Raw genomic sequence first — 23,749 nt, forward strand, 5'->3', positions numbered from 1 at the left:
GCACAAGCCAGAGCCCACACCAAAAAGATCAAGCTGTTTAGTAACCTTGGGATTTCATCATTTGCTTACTAATACATAAACTAAACGTGAATTGCTTGTAGAAATTCTTGTCAGAGATTAGGCCATTTTCAAACACAAATATGCGAGGACTGACCCCCTCCCCTCGGGATATACAACACTGTTACACCCAAACACTTTCTGACACGCATATGATTTATGTGACTGAAAATGATTTTCTTGTGTCAAACGTTCTTAATTTTTTGTGAGTGGTTAATCAATGTGCTCGATATTCAAAAGCACAAAGATTTTCAACAAATAGTAGTACTTGACGTTACTCTGATATAATCTTTTAATGATAATAAATTTTTGTATATAAAATATACAACATGTTTACAGGTCAAACATCACACAATAAGCTTATAAATTTGTAAACAATCTTAAAAATAGTGAGCAGAAACATATTCTGACTAAAATATTCCAAAACGAAATGTCAAATTAATTCTACAGGCGGATGTTAATGTCAGATACTGAAGAAATGATGTTGAAAGTCTGCACTGACTTGCCCAATAACACGCCATGGGTAGAAGACGGTAAGATTCGAACCCGTACCCTTCCGGTTGCGACTCTGGCACGCTAACCAGTCACTTATTACGGTATACTGGAAAATGTACTGGACCTATGGTACATTCACTCATCCACCCCGCCAGCCGTAGGTAAATAAAGTTCAGTAACGTTACGCTGAAGCTGCCATACATACAACAAAGTTGAACCTTCAATAGTTCGAGTATATTTTGTAGAAAATCAATTAAATAATGTGTAATGTTAAATGTGAACTCGTCAAATATTTTAAAACTTCCTAAACATAATATTACAAGAGTAAAGCTGAAATAATATAGTTTCATTGATGAGTATAAATGCCATTGTTTGTAAACGTGTGAATTGACAGCAGCATGAGATACTCTGTCATATTAGACATTTCAGAGCGGCAGTATCACACAGTCTGTAGAAAGCCGTCATATAAGACACTGTAGAGTGGCAATATCACACACTGTCTGTAGAAAGCCGTCATATGAGACATGGCAGAGTGGCAATATCACACACTGTCTGTAGAAAGCCGTCATATGAGACACTGTAGAGTGGCAATATCACACACTGTCTGTAGAAAGCCGTCATATGAGACATGGCAGAGTGGCAATATCACACACTGTCTGTAGAAAGCTGTCATATGAGACATGGCAGGGTGGCAATATCACACATTGTCTGTAGAAAGCCGTCATATGAGACACTGTAGAGTGGCAATATCACACACTGTCTGTAGAAAGCTGGCATATGAGACATGGCAGAGTGGCAATATCAGACATAGTAAAGGTCCCTAATATAGACTGGCTATGTTTGCGTAACAGCTATCAGCCACTGTTTTTATTTCATTTGTGATTAATAGCATTGATATGACTGCACTTGATAACAATTCGTTTGGGAAATAATTAGATCACTTTACATTATTAACTACAAATTGTGAGAATAAAGACTTTATAAGTGAGTGAGAGAGAGATATGGAGACAGATTTAGCTTATAAATGAACATACGTAATTAATCAAATACATGCCCTTCTAGGTCTGCCATTATGGTTATGGTTAAATACTGATTTTAAATTTTAAAAACTGGCAAAATCATTATATGAATTAATGTACTGGGATCATTTCGTTAGGTAACATCCCTGTTCAACATGTAATATGTTACATTATACTACAAACTCAACAGTATTAGGACACGATACGAAATATTTGATGATTCAATCTCTTTTGTGTGTTATATCCCCTGGATGAAAAGGTCTAGCTGCGGTGTAAGCTGTTTACAGCTGTTTTAAGTATGGCCTTTTTCTACACCAAATGTCTAACTGCGAAACCGGTCGTTTTTTAAAAAAATCCACCCAACATTTAGTGGATGGACTGAAACCTCTAAATCAATAAAGATGAGGAAAAAACTTCTAGGAAGGATTTCTCCATTTACAACACAGTCAATCTGCAGATAGCTTTTAGTGGTAAGTCTTTTTCCTTCGCCTCTCATATAATATGCTGCATGGAAATTCTGCAAAAAAGGTATAGTATGAAAATGGGAGGAAAAACTGTAAGCAACAATGGACATAACTGCAAGACACGTCAGGTCAATATAAATTTTGTAAATTATAGTTTACTTTCAGTAAAAGACAAGTTGATCGAATATCAAATAATTGAAGACTCGGTTTCTTAATAATGGCTGCATAGTTTAATTACTTAGTTAGAAAGGTACCATGTTTTGTTTATACAAAATACGTATCAGTCCTTTATCTGCAATCATCAGTCGAGCTCAAATTCTACTCTACAAATGAATGGGTTATTTGCCCTTTTAAAGAATGCAAAATTTAAAACAAAAGTGTAGCTAACGCAGGCATGCACTTACTGATAAGCATAACATATACTCGTACATCCACAATTATACACGAATATTCACAATTATACGCGTATATTCACAATTATAAACGAAGTAACGTCAAACAGTGCCAAAGATGCATAATTGAATATGAATGTTTTTGATGCTTTTACGGCAAGAATCTAATAAACTGAAGGGGAAAGGAAGAAAAAAGAAAGGAATGAAATATTATGCAATACTGATTCAAAAATGTTTCATTAAACATGATTTAATCCAACACTTTAGTGTAAAACATATTTTCCTTACATTAACATATAAACGTTTGAGTGTTTGTAAAACACATATTCCAACATTCTCACGTTTTGTCTCACTCATCCAACCAAGCACGATTACCCAAGAATCTAATCTCAGTAGGTAAGAATAGACCAAGTAACCAATTTAAGTTCATATCTGAATTCGTTTTTCAGGCTGAGTAAGTGTATATACTGCTATAAGATGTGGATCTCAGTAATTTCTCCGTTATATCCCAAGGACTTAGGAATGAAACCCTGCGTCAATGTCATCTGCACGTATAAATTCGTCTTTTCATGATCATGAAGTATATGTATGATTTTATATTTATATATATATATATATATATATATATATATATATATATATATATATATATATATATATATATATATATATGGCCACAAATCACAAATATATTCCCGGGTAAGGATTCAACGGTCCAGTTCTAAGCTAGGAATCGGATCAACCAAGGATATGTTACTGTGGTTTACGCATGGGCAAGGCACATAGCTCAGATTGTTTTCGCATAGTATCGTCTTTATGTTTTGCTATGCCGTAAAATACCATAACAAACCAGCTGTATTGAATTCCGCATCAGCTGATACCGAGTCCCATCTGACATGCTGACACCCACCCCATCTGACGTGTTGACACCCAGCCCCATAAAACTTAAGTTGATAAAACTTAAGTTGACACCTAGCCCATCTGACATATGTTGACACGAAGTTAAATAATCAGGGCATGTTCTCTGACAAGCCATTTTGAATTGATGCCAAACACCCCCTCACCGTCTCCAGAGACTGTCTGACAGTTGTAAAGCCAATGTGCACAGCTGCGTACCATGGGAAAGTTTTAAGTTTCTATCTTGAAAGATACAGAAGGATCTGCATAGCCTTACTTACGTCCTAACGGTCAGAATAAAAATAACCCTAGTCTTTTCTTTAAAAAGCGCGGGGATAAATATCGTGATTTAAAATGTTAGTGGGCACAAGGAAGAATATATAAAACTGACTGTTCAGCCGTTTAGGAGTTCCATCCATCCCTCCATCATACGATGTTTTTCCCTGTTTCCACATGCGAAGGTGTATTTTCCTCAAGATTTAAGAGTTGGTCGTCTTCTTCTAAGTCTCTGAATCTCAGCTTTCCGGTAGGATGGATTTTTGGCTCGTACTGACTGGAAAATAGGAACGTCCGACATCTCATAACGGATGCGTTGACAGCGAATACATTGTCATACACAAGACCGGCCAACATTCCACCAAATATTGGACCAATCCAGTAAACCTTAAATGAAAATTATTAAGATTTGCAACTGTTGTCTAACTGATTAAATTATTTTTAATACAGCAGTTGGTACATACATATATTCGTACGTACATACATAAATTCGTACGTACGTACATACATACATACATACGTACAAACATACATACATACACGCACACACGCACGCACGCACCCACACACACACACACACACACACACACACATACATACATACCCGAGTGGTCTAAAGCACTCTCCGTTACGGATCACTGCCATCTCACCTCTGTCTGCGTGGGTTCGAGTCTAGGATTCGGCTAACGTGGGTATGTGAAAAAGCTCGCCAGTAGCTTCTCGTGGGTCGATGGTTCTTCCCGGGGTTTTCCCGGGTTCTTCCTCCACCATTAATACTGGCCGCCATGCATAGCCAATCATGTGCTGAAATATGGCGTTAAACCCCACAACAACATACATACATACATACATACATACATACATACATACATACATACATACATACATACATGCATGCATGCATGCATGCATGCATGCATGCATGCATGCATACATACGTACATACATGGATTTATTAATCAAGTGATAGACAGGCGGACAGATGGTGAAATGGAATTGTGTGTAGAAAAATGTTCATGCATTATATATGAATAAAATGTACATGGGTTCCATTGTCGCGAGCAGCATTCCCCTAGGGTGGTTTAATTTTAACCGTGGTTATTTCAAAATACTGAATTTGGTTTGCCTATTACTGCACGCGTAAAGTGCTTGCAACGAGAGCCCAATTTTCTGCGTTCTGTAACTGGGGGCTTTCACCGTAACCAGGATAATTATAGAGTAGAATCACAATACAAGTTAAATAATAAATTCTATTTAGTTGTCCCATTTTAAATAATAAATTATATTTAGGTGTCCCATTTGGCTGAGCAAAGCTCTTTTCCTACTACCAGTCACCGAGTAATTCACATCTAGCTGGTAAATGATTTGGTTTGGTTTCCAATGGAACATGGTATATGATGGTAGATGACATGTACCGTTTGTGACTGACAGATCAAATGGTAATAATCCATTTTTTAAATCAATGTATAGCCTCGCCAGCGTCTGTAGCTTTAGTAACTCATGACGAGACAACTCGAGCAACTAACAGCCTATTCTTACAAGTCGAAATAACATATCTCGAAAAAATGATCTCGAGCTGTGACCTTGACCTTTCATACCTAGATCCGTCATCACCACGGATGCGACAAGTACGCTGGTGAAACTGCTTTCCATTGGCAAGGATATAAAAAAATTCAGAACAAAAATATAAGAAATTTGCCATTTTGACCTTGACCTTTGACATTTTGACTTAAAAACTAGTAGCAATATTTATATCACATGTTAAATATCTTTACTTTATCTAATGTCAATTATTTCATGGCAATAACGGGCAGTACTGTCATATCCAATAACTTGAAACACTCCACACCCATCTTAACTATAAAGGAAGAGTTTAGTTATCTTTGAAGAAAAAAAATTATGTTAGAAGTTCGACGAATACAGTTTAGCATTATATACGAGCGAAAAATACATTAACATTATGTGAATTATACAAAAATATCATGGCAAAGATCTAGTATTGAGAAAATGAAGAAAATAATTCTACTAGCTCGGCCATTAAAGTGTAATATTAAATCGTCTCGACGGACGAGTAGTTTTAATGTTAATGTAAAAGCTCATGGGACGCTAACAAAAATGAAAAGGGTCAATATGCAGTGTTGCTTTATGGTAAGTATGTCCCCACCCCATCCCTCAGCCATGTTCTGCGCTACAACACTGAGTTGAGCATTTATTTCTTTACTGTGTGCGACATGTAATGTTGCCCTCAATATCAGTTAGGTAATTAATCGAAATCATTATTTTTCCGGTAATAAAATGTGTCGATGCGTTTCTAAATACAATTTAACATTAATATTATTAGTTTCTACGGATACGCATGCTAGTTTATTTTTATTTTCGACTATGCACTTACAGAAATTTACATTCAGCAAAAGTCTGGAAGGAGTAAGTTACCCTTTTAATATCTAAGCAACAGAATTTCTTCTCTGGTGCACTTAACATTTGTGCAAGTAACACAAAAACAATTGCGTTCTAGTTAGAAGAAGTGGGTCGTTCTGTCCTTAGTTTTCTGTCAAAACCCAACAAAAGACACAATCAGTCAATTTGAACAAATGCTTATGGTGACCCTAACCATCATGCTCCAACTCGTCAAATTCCCAATTGGAAAACGCTCTGTCCTTTCTCCCAATGGTAGCAGAATTCGCAAAATAGAATGTTCAAACTTTGAGCCTGTTCAAATTCTAAGCAAAATAGGCTAAAACGATCACTCGAAATGAAACTAAACTGGAGTCAAACAGCTTTTTTTAGGGCAGTGGGGTTATTTACCTGCAATTCGACAGCAGTTTGATAATGTGTTTGACGTGGTTCTATTTTGCCAAGCGTGCTTAACTTGTGACTGTTATCCTCAATTTTCGGTCGCTTGTCCTCTTTTTTGCTGTATCACTCCATAGTATTTCTGTGACAAAATTTCGTTCAAATGCCACGAGCGTATTACAATTGGGCATATTCCATCCAACTGACACACATTTGGTCAAATTATTATGATAAGCCCCAGATGAAAACAGGAAGTATTGCCCCTTAAAACAATATTAACCATAAGGTAAAGCTTGGCGGGCGGACGGACGGACGTTGTGGTCACTGTGTTCGGCCTTTTGGGACATTCCTCGAAGGTGAAAAAGGTAAAATCGCATTCAGTTTGAATTTTTATGAGCAACTGTAACGCACATTGTATCATAGATTCTTACCCAGTGGTCCGTCCAGATCCCCATGACAACGGCTGGGCCGAAACTTCTGGCAGTATTCATGCTGGAACCGGTGAATCTAACCTAAAACAAACAAAGCGTTTAACTTCGTGTACCGCAATAATTAGACCAAAGTCTCAACGAAAGAAAGAAATGCAAAAGAACTACAGAAAGACAGACAGACAGTGTCATGTTTTAGTCAAGAAAAATCTCACAAACTTTGCTGACTTAAGCCGTAGTAAAACCAGATTTAAAAAGCGTTATCCTCAAAGTTTTATTTTTTTTACATATTTCTATTAAATTGAATGACGTGATGCAGAAAACTTAATAATGACTTAATGCAAATGCATGGTATTTGTTTTCAAAATAAACTGCAGCTGGAATAATGCATAAATACCCTGTAGATCCATGAAACACAGATAAAAAATCAATTTGTCACTGATGGAAATATGCGGTTTGATTACATCTAGTAACGTTTAATTGAAATACTGGTGTTTATATTTATTATCAATGTGCATAAAGTACTAACAAAAGTGCTAAAATCTCACATTTAAAAAAAAAAAACAACAACAACTCAGTGCACGGAATATATGACAAAAATAGATCTACAAAGTTTGTCCACATTCAACATACGAAAATAGACAATTCATATTTACGGCAAATAGGTGACACGTGGTTACTGATAGTCCAATCGAAAGAGGGAATGAGCCCCCCAGATCCTTACGCCGTTTGTCACATGCTGCAAACACTGTCAGAACGAGGATAAAGGTAATAAAGAGTTCCAAACAGATGCCCATTACATCATTTACTCCTTGACCTAGAAGAGTACAACCAAGAGTTCCCTGCCTTTCCTTTGGAGTCACAGACATCAAAATTCCTGCTCCAGCGATAGCACCTAGCAACTGACCGATTATATACAGAATCCCACGTGCCAGGCTGACATTGCGCGTGATCACCATAGCGCATGTGACTGCCGGATTAATATGGCCGCCACTAACGTGTCCTATAATCCAGACGACTGTTGTCACACTCAGCCCAAAAGCTAGTGCAATTTGGACAATGTCAGGTGTGGAAAAATTGTTGGTCAAATGTACTTCCGTATCATTGAAACTTAGTGTAATAGAATAATCACTTGACCAGTCTTGGATGCATGAACCACAACCAACAAGAACAAGAATTAAGGTGCCAAGAAATTCTGCCATCACTGCTTTCCAGAGGCGAAGGGACTTTATGTCGTCTAAACTAGTCAACTTCCTGAATTTTTGTATGTTCCCAGAAAACCTCTCTTCTTCGTTATCAGCTTGTTTTCTTTCACTGTTTATATCAGATACACGATGTTCTTTCGGACGTGACAGATGCACGTTTTGACGGTCTCCACGTGGAGGGTTGTAAATCCTCTCATTCGGACACGAAGCATTTCCATCAGAACCGTCTTCATTGTGAAAGTTGCGTATCCACAACTTTTGAAGTTCAAGCAAGGGGCTCATGGGAACTTCTAAATTACCTACATCGTCCTTCCTCTTGGTATAGTCCTTGCTAGAGGGTTGCTGTAAAGAGACAAAAATACCCTTTAACAAGTATAAAGTGTTTAGATTCTTGAATACCAAAGGTCATATGACTTGTACATAATTTTCCATCTGTAATGTGTAATTTGCAATTGTGGGGCCGCGAGTGGCCTAGTAGTCTAAAGCGCTCTCCGTTACGGCTCACTGCCATCTCACCTCTGTCTCCATAGGTTCGAGTCTCGGATTCGGCCAATGTGGGTATGTCAGAAAGCTTGCCAGTAGCTTCTCGAGGGTCAGTGTATCTTTCTGGGGATTTCCCGGGTTCTTCCTCCACCATTAAGACTGGCCGCCATGTATAGCCTATCGTGTGCTGAAAAATGTCGTTAAACCCTACAACAACAACAACAATTTGTAATTGTCAAGTTGGTTATTGGTGTGGTGTATAGAGGATATCAATATTTTCGAGTTAAAAAAAGAACTATGTCAAGAATGAAGTGGAAACGTTTTATTGTCAGAGTTATGCATTTCCGTATATTTACTCATAAAGCGTATATTTACATTTCAGTATATATTTCTAAAAGCAAAGCCATAGATTTGCATGGATTTTTTCCATTCTGTTAATGCCATGTACAGCTATAGATAAATAGTTCATACAATTTACGATAATTTGAACCCCGGCCTAGTCGCGCCAAAGACTAATAAAAATGGTACTAACAGCTGTCTTGCTAGGCGCTCAACATTAAGAGGTTAGTGTTAGGACAGGTCGACCTGGTGTCTGTATAATGTGACTGGGTGGGACATTATGCTACATACCTGTGGAATGATGCCCCAGTGCCCCTTATAAGCTGCCACACCGTAGATATCGTAGTGATATGACTCAAAAATAGCTGAACGCACACTTTTACACACACGCACGCACGCACACACACACACACACACACACGGTCCATTCTATGTCAATGTCATTTACATCTATCGATAACAAGTTCATAAAGTTTACGATAAATATGGGACAGTGACAAATTAGCGTTTACATGTCATGCATCAAATTTGTTTATTTTGTCAAAATAAGGACAAAAGTTTGCTGCACACATCGGTGTACATTTTATACCATTATAATACATCATTAAAAAAAATTAAGAGTTTTAGTTTTGTTATCACGTCTTCATGCCAGTTGGGGTGATGTAGGCCGAATGTGGAACCATCAAAGAACAATTATTTCCGACAGACTTTAGAGATCCGCGTCTTTAAACAATAGCTTATAATGATTGTATATTTACTTGCCAAGATTTTCGTTATTTTTGTTTTGTTTTCTTGATTCAAGCATTGATTATTGTATGGCCTTGGCAAACATTATTTGTTAGCAGATACTGCATCCAATATTTGATGGTCGCTTAATTTCGGTTTACAATTAACACTAAACAACGCCCGATTTATCCATCGTTTTCAAATTCGAGTGCGATACGACTTAAAATTGCTACTGAAAAAGTTAATTACTGTATTAATTCAGGAGTTTTTTTCTTTCTTCCTTACAAATATGTACCATGTGCCGTAGAGTATTGCATGTATACAATACTGGATGGGTGACATATATCAACAAGTCATGCAAGTTAATTCACTGACAGTTTCCATGAATCGTCTAGAAAACTAATGAATAAATCTGCATTCGTGTTTTGTGAGTCAGAAAAGAACGAGTTTGGTACGCATTAGGGACACACTGAGGCCGTCGGTCTGAGAGGTATTCGTAAACCGTATTAGCCCGATAAATCAACCCCCGAATCTGTGTTGATACCGATGAACAATATGTGGGTATGATGTTGGCTGTCGTTTTTAAAAAAAATTAAAATGTGCAATTTTGATGCATGCAAATCTTTCCGGAACACATATGCGGTCACTTTAAAAACATACCGGTAATTGGTAATAGCCATATCTAGCACGAAATTCAAAATGGCCACAGGACAAAGGGTTCTGCTATTCCACGTAGATGTACATGTCACCAAACATACGATTTCTCCGGAAATATAATGAACTTGTCACGAAAAGAAACCTTCAGCTGACGGTAGCTCCACAGCCGCGTGAAATACCAGTAACGGTATAAAATGTACACCGATGTGTGCAGCAAACTTTTTTTGCAGACTTTTGCATGTTCTAATGTATAGATGATATCTGCCCCTAAACCGCTAATCAGTGTAATTACGGGTGATGGGCTGATTTATCGGCGTAAAGCCATATCCCCACGACTCGGAACAAAACATGAATCTGTTTTTGTATTTATTCTATAGCCCCTCTTATACGCTTTCTAAATATTTTAACTTTACTGTATTAATGAAACAAACATTTCGGAATTTATGAAAGTTAGAGTCACTGTGTCAAAAATGTATAATCGCTGACGTCAAGGAAGACATGTCAGTAGTTTGAATCAAGGTGTGTACTTATAGGTTACTGCATTTGTATGGGAAAATATGAACGAGCTTAGGGATGGAATACTGCACGACCATAGGAATGCAGTATATCCTTCCGACAAAACGAGTTCATATTTTCCCATACAAATGCAGTAACGTTTTTATTACATGCTCATTTTTTAAAATTCTACCTAAGGTTTAATTATATAAACAAAATACACTACAAGAATAAACGTAAACGAATGAATGTCGTATTCCAAACTAAATACGCAAGCGCAGATTTGTCATTACACAATAACATCATTATTAATGCGCGCATAATTCCGCCCAGATAAATTTGAACTTAGTCGAGCGCTCGACATAACTTTCGAAAGAAAATGGCGTGTCTTGGCGATAGGCGAATTAACGCGCCCTTAGCCAATAATATTCATGAATATATTCCATGACAAGACGTGTCTTCCATATCTTTGATACAAAGGAATTAAGTAGGCATTAGTAGAAAACTGTTCTAAAACAGTATAAGTGCTGCATTTTGTTGTTTTTAAGTCAACATAAATTGGAGCTTTCATGATTGATCAAGATTACGTCGCATCTCTACTGTAGATACGTGGATTTTGGAAGGCAGTGATAAATGAAGCTAAATAATTATATTTTTTAAAAACTCAACAAATTGTGTTATATATCTTAACAAAATTTTACTCAAGTAGAGAAATAAAACATTTGATTGGTTATGAAGAAATTACCTAATTTAATCCTGCACAGCGGATCTAAAACAAAATTACTAATCATGTGACTGTTAAGTAGAGCGCAAAGGTACTTGTGCTTACTTGGTGGGCAGATTGTGTACGTGACTGGATTTAAGTCAGTTACGATGTGGCAAATAGCCAAGTTTCGTCGTTTTTCCGTCAGGTGTTCATAAATAGTTGTACTATCAATTAGTCTTCTACCGGGCTAGGGGCCATCCATTTAGTACGTATGCAAAAGTCTGGCAAAGCTTGACCCCTCCCCCTCCCTGTACACGTGCATACATTTTTTACACCTACCACCTGCTTACGTACGATTGATGAAGAAAAAACCCATTATATATAACGATTTTATATTTAATCCATGCAGAAACGATCAAGGATTAATAATATTAACTTGTTTAATAAAACAGATAGGCCACCGATATTGACCGTTAAATGGACGGTTCGCTGGGTGCAAATCGCCGACCATTAACAGCAGATTCACAGAAACAGAGAAAAAGTAACGTGAGCTAGAAGAAACTATTCCAATTCTTTTTCAGGTGCATTCCAGTAAAGGAATATGCTTATATAATACAGTATTTGTGGATTTTTATGAATAATCAAGCTTTTATATATGTAAAAAAATAACTTTCTTACGCAAACTCATTAGAACAGGTACAACGTAGACTATAGCAAGTACGTTGTAGACGTGAAAACTATAGCAAGGTAGACGTGAAGACAATAGCAAGGTAGACGTGAAGACTATAACAAGGTAGACGTGAAAACTATAACAAGGTAGACGTGAACACTATAGCAAGGTAGACGTGAAGACTATATCAAAGAAGGCATGAAGACTATAGCAAGGTAGAAGTGAAGACTATAGCAAGGTAGACGTGAAGACTATAGCAAGGTAGACGTGAAGACTATAACAAGGTAGACGTGAAGACTATATCAAAGAAGACGTGAAAACTATAGCAAGGTAGAAGTGAAAACTATAGCAAGGTAGACGTGAAGACTATAGCAAGGTAGACGTGAAGACTATAACAAGTACGTTGTAGAAGTGAAGACTATAGCAAGGTAGACGTGAAGACTATAGCAAGGTAGACGTGAAGACTATAGCAAGGTAGACGTGAAGACTATAACAAGGTAGACGTGAGGACTATAGCAAGGTAGACGTGAGGACTATAGCAAGTACGTTGTAGACGTGAAGACTATAGCAAGGTAGACGTGAAGACTATAGCAAGGTAGACGTGAAGACTATAGTAAGGTAGACGTGAAGACTACAGCATGTACGTAGACTTAAAAACTTCATCAGTACAACGACTGAATAGTGTAACTGTTAAATACATTGCCAACAGTGTTTCCAAATACATCGATATAGATGCATCGTATGAATTAAAAAAAAGTCGTATGAGAAGCCAAATAATGTCAGATATTTTTTTAGAAACTAAGCAAAACCCATTTTATTTAAATTGAATTTTTTAAAGATTTAGTGTAAAACGTTAAAATAATAAATGTTGAGATTTGTTAGTAGTTTCCTTTAGATAAATTACTCTTGCAAAGAAAAGGCAATATTATTTGTTGTTTTTTCATTAATGAAATCACTATTATATTTAACACATAACACAATTATCCTTCTTATCCTCTGTAGTTATACATGTTTGCATCCTCGCGTCTGTAGCTATAACTGACATTTGCAATGTAATGCAAAATAAAGCTTGTGTTATGTGTATTTGTACATTCTGTAGTGATACGGGGATCAAGTCGGTAAGAGCTTGTGTTATGTGTGTTTGTACATTCTGTAGTGATACTGGGATCAAGTCGGTAAGAGCTTGTGTTATGTGTGTTTGTACATTATGTAGTGATACGGGGATCAAGTCGGTAAGAGCTTGTGTTATGTGTGTTTTTACATTCTGTAGTGATACTGGCACATGCTATTAGCATAGATAACCCATGAAGCAGAACGAGTCATCAAAAACGCGAATATTACTATAAAACTGCAGCTTGCAACATTTCTAACTGTTAATACGTGCATGCATTACAATGTATGTTACCTGAATTTTAGGATCTACATATACATTCCACCACTTGGACATCACCAAGTACATGTATATCATGTGCATACATGTAAAGCATTTCTGATGACACGTGTGCTAAACTCAGATATGTACAGGCCTTCAATTAATACACTATATATAAAGACGTTCAGTACTACTTCAACCATGTTTACACCAAAATAATTAAATCAAGCTGCAACTAAAATATATATATTTCTCTTTTAGATATTCCATATTTTAGATCAGACAATCCACTTACTTCTAAGAAAGACCATGAGTGAGGTACAGATACATGTATCTCTCCCACTAGGGAAGTTGGTTCTCGACTCTCCATCCTTTACAAATGACTTAGCAGCATATGCGTAAAGAAACTGCAACGTGATTGACAACTCGAAATTCAACCGAACTAAACGTGTTTTCAATCACGTCCGCGTAACACTGCATTTCATTTCTTTTTACAAATTCAAGCGCGACATAAACAATAAGACAATGTTTTCCGTCGCATGTTAATGTTCTACTATTATTTAAAGTATTACCACAGGTGAAATAGTTTCCAAAAGGAGATGCCTACTTGCAGGTTTAAGTATTTACCCATCAGAGCAACCTCGGCCATTCTTGTCAAGCCAGAACACAAGACATTGGTTGCATGAAGCTGACTGATTCCCGCATTTTCGGGTATAAACAAACATTTTAAAGAGCACAGTATGTTTGTACAACAAAGTAGTACAGCCTGCGATCTGCTTTCTGAGCATGTATGGACTCGACAACATGTTGACAATATAGACAAAATGAGAGCACATTGTGGCTTTTAGTTTGGATTTTTTTTAACAATGACGGCATGAGAAAAGCTGGCAAAATGACTTGAATGTCATTTAAGTCTAGAGTTTCCCATTTAACACCTACGTCAGATCGACTCAATTTTGTCATGGTTTGCTACACCCCTATAATGTATGCAACTTTAAACTTTCATAGATTCGTAAATGACAATGGCCAACACATTACTGTCCGGAACTTGGAACCGAATAACTCGCCCATTTTGACAATGTAGACAGTACGATTTGACATCAGACGATCTGAGTACCTATTACTTAATTAGATTTGGACATTTAGATTACGAATTTAAACTTTGTTTATATAACGTCGATTATAAAATACTTTTCATCATACTATCAGAGGCGATCTCGACGGCTCAGATTTAGTTGGCATGACACCAGTATCCTAGAAACTTTGTTGAAGTAAAAAAGAAACTCAAGCTGAACCTCCAAATCCGAATTTTGTTTAACTTATCGAAATTACAGATTCTATGTAAACTAAATTTAGCACGTTACTATAGACATCAAAGTAAAGTAGATACTTAAAGTTGCACAATCTTAATTTATTTTTCGAGTTCAATATGAACTTGAGTTCCTTCCTTAAAAAAAATTGAGAAAAATATGACACGGTCTTTAATGTGGAGGAAGATGTACAACTACATCGGTTTTTTGGTTGGCCATCACAATTATGCAATGTGTCGAAACAAGGGAATCGAACTTACAAATACAAAGGTGCCTTGTGAGTGTGTTGCGGGCGCACATATGTGCCCAGTTAAGATAAGAGACACAAGTTTTAAAAAAAACGTGTTTATTTCAAATGAAAAAGACTAACTCGATATATGAAACCCTTCAACAAATGTAAACAATATACAATCTACAGTAAATTTCTTGGTAGAAAGTCGAAACCAGCAGAAAAGGTTACTACAAATCAGATTCGTACACAGGTAACATGACCAATAGGCCTCTGTTTGTGTAATGATTTACGTTTCTGTCTGCACAGACAACGGCTGACAAATGATGACAAATACATGAAATGACAAACTATACAGCTTTTGTTCTTTTGTCTTATTGGGGAGGGGGGTAAATGGCATCATGAAAAATAGAATGGGAAATGTTAACAAAGACGCATCTGAACAAATTATATAATGCGATTACTTGAATAAAAAACAATCCAAATACGTTCTGCGCATAGTCACAATTTTTCGTAATAGTTTTTTTTTATTTGTAATTAACATTGAACGTATTTATTAAGGAGAACTGACACCGTCTTCTCACAAGATCACATCGTATTAGAATGTAAACTTGTGTCTCATCAGATTACGGTTTTGTACAAATCGTTTTTTGACAAGTCTATAACCTTGCACAACCTCTACGTACGTTTTAAATAAATTAATGCAAATTACCCATAACTGGCATCCACACTCATCCCATTACAGGGACCCCGAGTGGCCGAGTGGTCTAAAGCGCCCATCGTTACGGATCACTACCATCTCACCTATGTCTGGGAGGGTTCGAGTCTCGGGCTCGGATAACGTGGGTACGTGAGAAAGCTCGCTTCTCGTGGGTCGATGGTTCTTCCCTGGGTTATCTAGGATTCTTCCTCCACCAGTTATACTGACCGCCATGTATAGCCTACCTTGTGCTGAAAAATGGCGTTAAACCCTGGCCTATAACAACAACATAATCCGATAGATATATTATTTGGTCATTATTTACTTTACCCATCTGGGCTGTCTAGGGAACGATTACTCCAAGCTCACCCTACGATCCCTTCAGCTGATCCAACCATCTCTCCAGTGTCACCCAGTGCGATTACTCCAGGTCACCCCATAACGCTGATCCATTTTGAACGATATGGTATGTCTTTGGCACCACGCCTTTCTTGTGCTGAGAAACTGAGTTAAACCCAAACCCCAAAAACCAACAACAACGTCCGAGAACTAAACTATCTCAGTCCGTTTTCAACCTTAAGCACAAAAATATCTACACCTAAAATTAAGAGTAACCGAAAGAGACTACTGTAATTTTTTAATCTTAAACTAAACTCTAACTAAACATTTGCGGGGAAAACATTTAATGTTGTAAAAAAATGCAATGACGAACACACCAAAAGATATAAACCATTTGATCTAGATCAGAGGTGGGCAAACTTACCAGTGCAAGTGCCACATACACAAATTTACACCTTGTTGCGGGCCGCATAGTTCATTAAGTAAAATAATTAATATTTGAAATAGCAAAAACAAAAGGTTTTTCTAAATAACATCTAATTAATTTTCAGTTGTTAATATGTTGTTAATATTTGAAAATCTAAACTTCAAAAGAGGCACATTTATTTGATAAACAGAGGAACATAAACAGAGTCAGTGCGAATGATGACTTGTTCCTAGGCCGCATGAAAACCCTGGTGGGCCGCATGAAAGCCCTTGGCGGGCCGCATGCAGCCCGCGGGCCGTAGTTTGCCCACCCCTGATCTAGATAAACCCGTCCTTTAACAACAACACGGGATAAAAGCAGACAACAAATGCAAGCTCACCCACACAATAGCCAAAATGAGAAATGGAATCAAACCTCGATCGACCTTCAGGGCAAAGGTCACTAGTAATTAACTATTTTCGGGAAGCGGGGACAAACATATAGTGGTCAGCTTTTTTAAGTTTTACGGATATAGGCCACAAAATGTTTGGCGGTTAAGGGAGGGGGGAGGGGCGGGGGCAAGTGTCCCCATTTTCGGCGCCCATACTGCAGGGTGACAACAGATAAAAGATACGCATGTATATTTAAATTTTTTAAAACTTCAGAAATTTCATATTTTCACAATATACATATAAATCTTGTTTAAATCACAACTAAAATCTGCGGTGTTAGTTTAAATCACAACTAAAATCTGCGGTGTTAAAGAAAGAGAATAACAAATGAGGACATATAGGACTTTTCGTTTGTTCCAGGGTGACCCTTGAGATGAACTAGTAGAGTCTTGTATTACATATACGACATGAGTAAATATGTTGACACAGACAAAATGCTCTGGCATATTGCCAAGAAAGCCTTCGTAAAGCCGGCGCATATGTAACCCTATCTAATCCAAGCGTTCTCAGTGAAAATTTGGAGCCTTAAAAGTTAGAAAAATAAACCGCCACTCTTAAGAGATCGAACATACATACATACATACATACATACATACATACATTGGTGGAAAATGCAGATTGCCCAACATCATTCAAGCAAGATATCTCCAAATCTGACTTGACTTAATCATCGACTGAGATTTATTTGTTATTGTGTGGAGAATTTTTTTTAGTAAGATGTTTACTGTGTCGGACTGGTGGCATAATTCTTTCGAAATTGCCGTCAATTACAGGTCTTTGAAGGGTCCCCTGGACCCCGAGCTTTGCCCTACTCAGTCCCGACAAAGCCTCTCCGACCATGAAAGTTTATGCGTTGAACATTTTCATCCCATTTATTTTGATGACTGAAAAAGGTGGAGAGAAAGAGAAGGGGGGAAGGTAGACTAAGTGAAACCTAATGTCATTTGTAACAGACTAGTCCGAATATCATAGCAACGGACCGGTCCAGTAACGATTTAACAACATGCTATGAAGGTAGAAGTAACTACGGCATTAATATTATTTTATGTTCAAGCATACAAACAGACGAAAATATAAATAATTATCTTGCTATAAGTGTTAAAGAACCATCACTCGCATTATAAAATTTTGTTAAACTTACTTTAACGTTTGATGTCATGTTATTAGCCTTGTTTTCCATCCAGGATAATAAACCTTTGATATTTTCAACTAAATCCGTGGAGAATACCAATACATATCATACACCTCGTCTGCAGCGCAATATAAAAACACTCTTTTCAAGTCCCTGTTTTTGAAAACTACCTGTCAAAATATATACCTATTTACATCTGAATACTTTATTCCGGCTATAACTGCTTTACAACTGGGCCCGTTTGGAGGTAAATAGTCCGGAAAATGTCGTATAGTGGTAGAGAGTGATCACCTGCCGTCACGAACGAACACGAAAAAAGCAGCAGTACATTTTGCCGTTTTTGTCCGTATGAGCTTTATCTGCTGACACTATTTACCCTTACCAACTCCACTCGATGGTATCCCTGTAACTGGCATAATTATACATAGGCAACAGTGTTCGAGAAATTGGTCATAGGGACCGAACATATAATTTTCGGCAGGCTTGTAATGAGGAGCCTTGTAGTTTTGGGGCAAAATAATAGACCGGAAAAAGCAACAACACAGCACTAACTATATCTATAATATTAGGTTTTTTATATATAAAAAAATTTCTTGAGGCTAAAGAAAATCCCAGCCTTTTCTCCGAAAATTAAATGGCCAGTCCCTAAACAAACGGTTGACATAGTCACTAGTACTTGAAAATTCAACCACAATGACCTATGTTGACCTAGATACAGACAAAATATACAAATAATTAGTTTGTTTTAAATTTTCAACAAGCATCACTTGCAGCCTTAAAGTTAGACTTTGATGTTTAATGGCATTTTATTAACCTTGTTTTCCATCCAGGATAAACCATATTTTTAACCATATCCGTGAAGAATACCAATGCAGATCATACATAGGTATATTTTACTCCTTAGAAGGTATGAGTTTCAAAACAGTACATATAGGCCATTGATCCCAATACAAAAGCTGTGCGTGAAATATGGGGTTCGCTGTGTTTTAAAAGCCCCAAGATTGTCAGGCAAACTTAAGAATATAATAAATGACATTTAATTTTTTAAAATCCTTTACAAATTAAAATATCCACACCGGTCCAGTAGTAGTATTTAAATGTTACTGCATTTGTATGGGAAAATATGAACGAGTTTTTCGAATGGAAATCGTGCAGTATATCCATCCGACAAAACGAGTTCATATTTCCCTATACAAATGCAGTAACTTTTTTATTATATGCTCATTTTTTTATTCTACCTAATGCTTAATTATATTAACAAAATACACTAGAAGAAACAAAGTAACTGAATGTATGCCATATTAAAAACTAAATACACAAGCGCAAATTCATCATTACACAACAACAACTTATGGACTGGATTTATATGTAACAATTCCACATGACATACATCGGATTGAAGAAGCGGTGGAGAAGCGTGTTGACATCTGCATATGTGTTTTTGTTTCTGTAATTGAATGTTTGAAATCATACTGTGGGGAAAATATAAATTCTTTCAATTGCAATTATAAAAATTACGCTATGGAATTTAATGCTTTTTTCATTTTGAGTGCAGTAAGGAGGATGTAATTGCACTTATATTCGAAATTACAGTACAATTTCGAAATGTGTAATCAAGATTGAGAACCTATGACATGGCTCATATAATTTGGATTTGCAGAACTAAGAAAGTATATTTTGAGGAAATTCAGGATGTAAAACTGTAAGTATATTTTTTTCCCATTCTTGTCACCAGCTAAAGAAGACAGTATATGTCTTGTCACTTGTATGTTATTTGTAAGGACCCTTTGTTGCGTCTGTTGTATTGCTAGCCTAAAACCGTAACATTATATCAAAAAAGTTAACGCGGAATGTGCCAAATCAGTTGGTATGTGGCAGTCCACGAAGCATTTGCTTTACTTCATTCAGAAATAAATTTAAACTACCACAACGTTAAGAGCCTACTACGCGAGTGTACATGATTTGTTTACAAATCAAAAATGCTGCATCTGCGTCCATTGTTTGTTTACTATAGAAAGTAGTTCGTTTATGTACATGAATGCAATATGTGTATTTGCACGTGAGTTCAGTATCGGGTAATATTGCACGATTCTGACAATGTAAAGTTATCGGGGAAAAAACAAATGAGCAAATAATAATGCAATATATGTTGTTGTTGTTTCAGTATGTTGAATACGCCTTGATCCCATTTTTCACTTTCATTTTAACAGACAAATATTGGAGGAGTGCTTGTGACGTGTTTTAATTACTACCAGTCTTATCATATAACCTTTAGTGACGTAAGTAACATCTTCATGTAAACAAACTTTGCATGTGTCAATGTTTACCGGAAGGAAACATCGAGTTTTTTCACTTAAAATGAGCACAGCAGAACTATACACTGTAATGCTAACGTTTTCCTAGGTTACAGAATTTTGATTCTAAATATTTAATCAAATGCAGCTTGAACAAGCAATGTCACTTGTTTAGTTTCTAAAACGTCAACGACAAAAAAAGAACGACCAAGTCCAAAACATTTCGAACCACTTCTATAACAACACCGGATGCGTGATGTCGCGAGTTCGAATCCCGGCCTAGTCATACCAAGGACTCATAAGAATGGTAATAGCATCTGCCTCGCATGCCGCTCAGCATTAGGAGGTTAGTATTGGGACTGGTCGACCTGGTGTAATGGTAATGTGTCTGGGTGAGACATGATGCTATGTGTCTGCAGGATGATGACCCAGTGTTAGACATCTTAATAAACTGCCACACTGCAGACATCGTAGTGATATGACTGAAAACTTGTTAAAGCTACGTTAAAGATCCCAAACACACACACACACACACACACACACACACACACACACACACACACAGAGGCCTTTCAATAATTATACTGCACAACAGATGCACATATCTCGCTAGTGCCTGGCCCATTCGGCAAGCCGAAATCAAATTCTAGTACCCGTCCTAAACTGACAAGCCGATATCACAGACCGGTACCCCTCCTAAACTGACAAGCCGATATGACAGACCGGTAAACGTCATAAACTGGTAAATAGTAAAATCTGTTCGTACGGATTGCTTAGACAGAGACGTCATTCGCACAACAGTGGCGTAATTTATATAACATTTAGTTTGGAAATATCCCATTGAACCGAATGAATTGGTTGATACTTTTCATAGGCGGTAAGAAAAAAAGTAGGAAGATCCCATCCATACTTTCAATAGGACAGAATATATATATATATATATATATATATATATATATATATATATATATATATATATATATATATATATATATATATATATATATATATATATAATCTCTATCTCTCTGTGTGTGTGTGTGTGTGTGTGTGTTCTCGCCAGCATCGGAAGTGTGACGGAACTGTGAGCGAAATGTACACAAAATCATTATATTCAAATGATTGATGTTACGGATGAGTAACTTCAGCTTTACAACTGATTGAGGGATGACTTAAATAATAAGTGATCGTGTTTGTTTGATTGTTTTTGTTGTTGTTGTTTTTACTTAGACAATTAGAAGTGAAATTTTGGAAACTAAAGAAAATTACATTGTGTTCGCAAAACAGCTTGGAATACACTGACGTATGACGATGCCAGTTGAACTCCCTACGCGAGATTTCGTACCAATTTGTTTCACAATTTCTGACAAGGAGGAGGTCCTGATATTTACACCTCACCTTTGGCATTAGTCTGAAGAAAAAAACACAACATAAAAACATCATTCGCTTCTTTTATTTCAAACAGTGTTCAACATGGCTTCCTTCAAACCAATCAGCCTGAAAAATTGTTTCGTGCACCTTACGCATTAGCAGTGAGTCTAAAAGATGTGTAAAAATAGTTTATTTTTACAGCAATTCGTTTACTTGAGGGCATCATTCACATGCCCCATCAAAACAAAACGTTATTTGTGTCACAAAAGAAGAAATAAGAATTTTCATAATTTACTGATCCAAGAATCGACATTCAAACCAAAAGACAGATCATTTTGAAACTTGGTATAAGTCGATCTGTATGTGGTATCGTTATTTGTTCGCTTTTAAAAATGCCAAAGCTAAAAAAAAGCAAATCCCCGAAAAAGAAGGCAGACCAAAAAGTTTTGGTGCACGAAGTTCACACCCTGAGAAGATAAAGAAAACTTCCAAGAACAAAATATCTCCTGCCAGAGAGGTACTGCCGCTAGGACGCGTACGAACTCCAGAAAACAACGCAGCTCGGTGGCAATTTATCCTGCCAATTTTCGGAGCCAGTAACTTCAGTTTGGTACAATGCAGAAAGGTCAATAATGGCTTGATGAATAGAAAAATATCTCAGGAGTCAAACAAGCTATATAGTATGGTCGTGTACCTTTAAAGACGGAAATATCATAAGGAAATCGAGGGTCAGATTATTGTTTATCTTTTCTCAACATCATGCTTGAGTCGAGCACCTGCGGATGGGATTATGTGGTTTAAGATGTAAACAATTTTTTAAATTTAGAGTAAAATGATTGGTTTTCGTCAGGGTCATGTTAGGCGTACGTGATATAAACGCGATCACGTGACCGACCCCGACCCCTTTTTTCTCATTTCTCAACTTGAGGATTTTCAAAACTGCGTTTTAGAGTACGATATAACCTTTGTTTTAGAGAAATGTTCTCAATCGGGCTTTTACACTGGAAAGTGTTGTGTAGTTTGGAGTTATTTGAAATTACTTAGATTCAAAAGTATTAATTCTTTTTTATCCTGGAGATATACGTGAGCTCATACGAAATTCTTGAACAAAGACAGCTCTTATAAAAGTTTATTCGGATTTCCAAGACCGGCGTGATATTTCTTGTTTTTACAAGGAACTGTAGACTTAAACACTACAGGTTACAACATACGTTATCGTCTTCCATCTTGAATTCTTCTTCGAGATTCGAGATTGAAATAATAAGAACATTTTATTGTAAGGACTTCTAAAAATTTATTCGTGGATTACTCTTGGATTATTTTTGGATATGATTCTTAAAACCATAAGTTCATATTTTTTCATTTTTACAGTATTTTTCCAGGGAAATAAATTATTATATTTTTCAAAGCTTGTTGTTTTCACTCTTTCTTCTGTTACTGTTTATTTGAGCCTAAACACGTAACATAAGAACTGGGTAGCTCGTTCGCTATTTTGAATTTTGGCTAGAATACTTTTGAAAACGTTGTTGTTTCTTTTTTAAAATTTGAATTCCCTTTAGTGAAATCGGCAAGCGTTTTCTAAAATGTCGTCAAAAGTGGAAATCTTTCTTTCAAATCCTACCCAGCACAATATGATCTTTTCAAAAGAAAAGATGAATTGATTCAACTTGCCAGAAAATACGATCTTTCTGAGGTAGAGGCTTCCTTAACGAAACAGGAAATAAGAAATATTTTGGTTCAGTACTTGGTAGAAAAGAATGTTTTGGATAAAAGTGCTTTAGTTTCGATCTGTAAATCTGTATCAGAATCTGACATAAAAAGGAAGGAATTAGAATTAAAATACAAGATGAAGTTGGAGTTGAGGAAGCTGGAGCTACAAAAAGAAGAAAGAGAAAAACAAATGCAAATGCAGTTACAATATGAGAAAGAGGAGAGAGAGAGAGACAGGAAAGAGAGAAAGAACACAAATGCGTTTACAAGGGGAAGAAAAAGAGAAAGAAAAATGCAGTTACAAAAAGAACAAATCCATTCACAAACGGAAG

At 36.6% G+C, this 23,749-nt stretch overlaps 1 protein-coding gene across 2 annotated transcripts; it reads right to left on the reverse strand.

Moving 5' to 3' along the window:
* Nucleotides 1-335: 335 nt before the first annotated feature.
* On the reverse strand, nucleotides 336-18,222 carry LOC149782840 (aquaporin AQPAe.a-like). 2 transcript variants are annotated; one of them, XM_089934369.1, is made up of 5 exons: nucleotides 18,052-18,222; nucleotides 7,478-8,368; nucleotides 6,825-6,905; nucleotides 3,716-3,987; nucleotides 336-2,088 (listed from the first exon to the last, which is right to left on the reverse strand). In XM_089934369.1, exons 1-4 carry the CDS (start codon nucleotides 18,088-18,090, stop codon nucleotides 3,751-3,753), a joined length of 1,248 nt encoding a protein of 415 aa, XP_089790495.1. In that variant the 5' UTR covers nucleotides 18,091-18,222; the 3' UTR covers nucleotides 336-2,088; nucleotides 3,716-3,750. The 2 variants fall into 2 exon arrangements, with proteins under 2 accessions (XP_089790495.1, XP_089790494.1); XM_089934368.1 differs by lacking the exon at nucleotides 18,052-18,222 and adding an exon at nucleotides 13,770-13,859.
* Nucleotides 18,223-23,749: the final 5,527 nt, after the last annotated feature.

This window comes from Sinohyriopsis cumingii, chromosome 15, assembly GCF_028554795.1.
Source record: "Sinohyriopsis cumingii isolate HCF-2022 chromosome 15, ASM2855479v2, whole genome shotgun sequence".
NCBI classification, from domain to species: Eukaryota; Metazoa; Mollusca; class Bivalvia; order Unionida; family Unionidae; genus Sinohyriopsis; species Sinohyriopsis cumingii.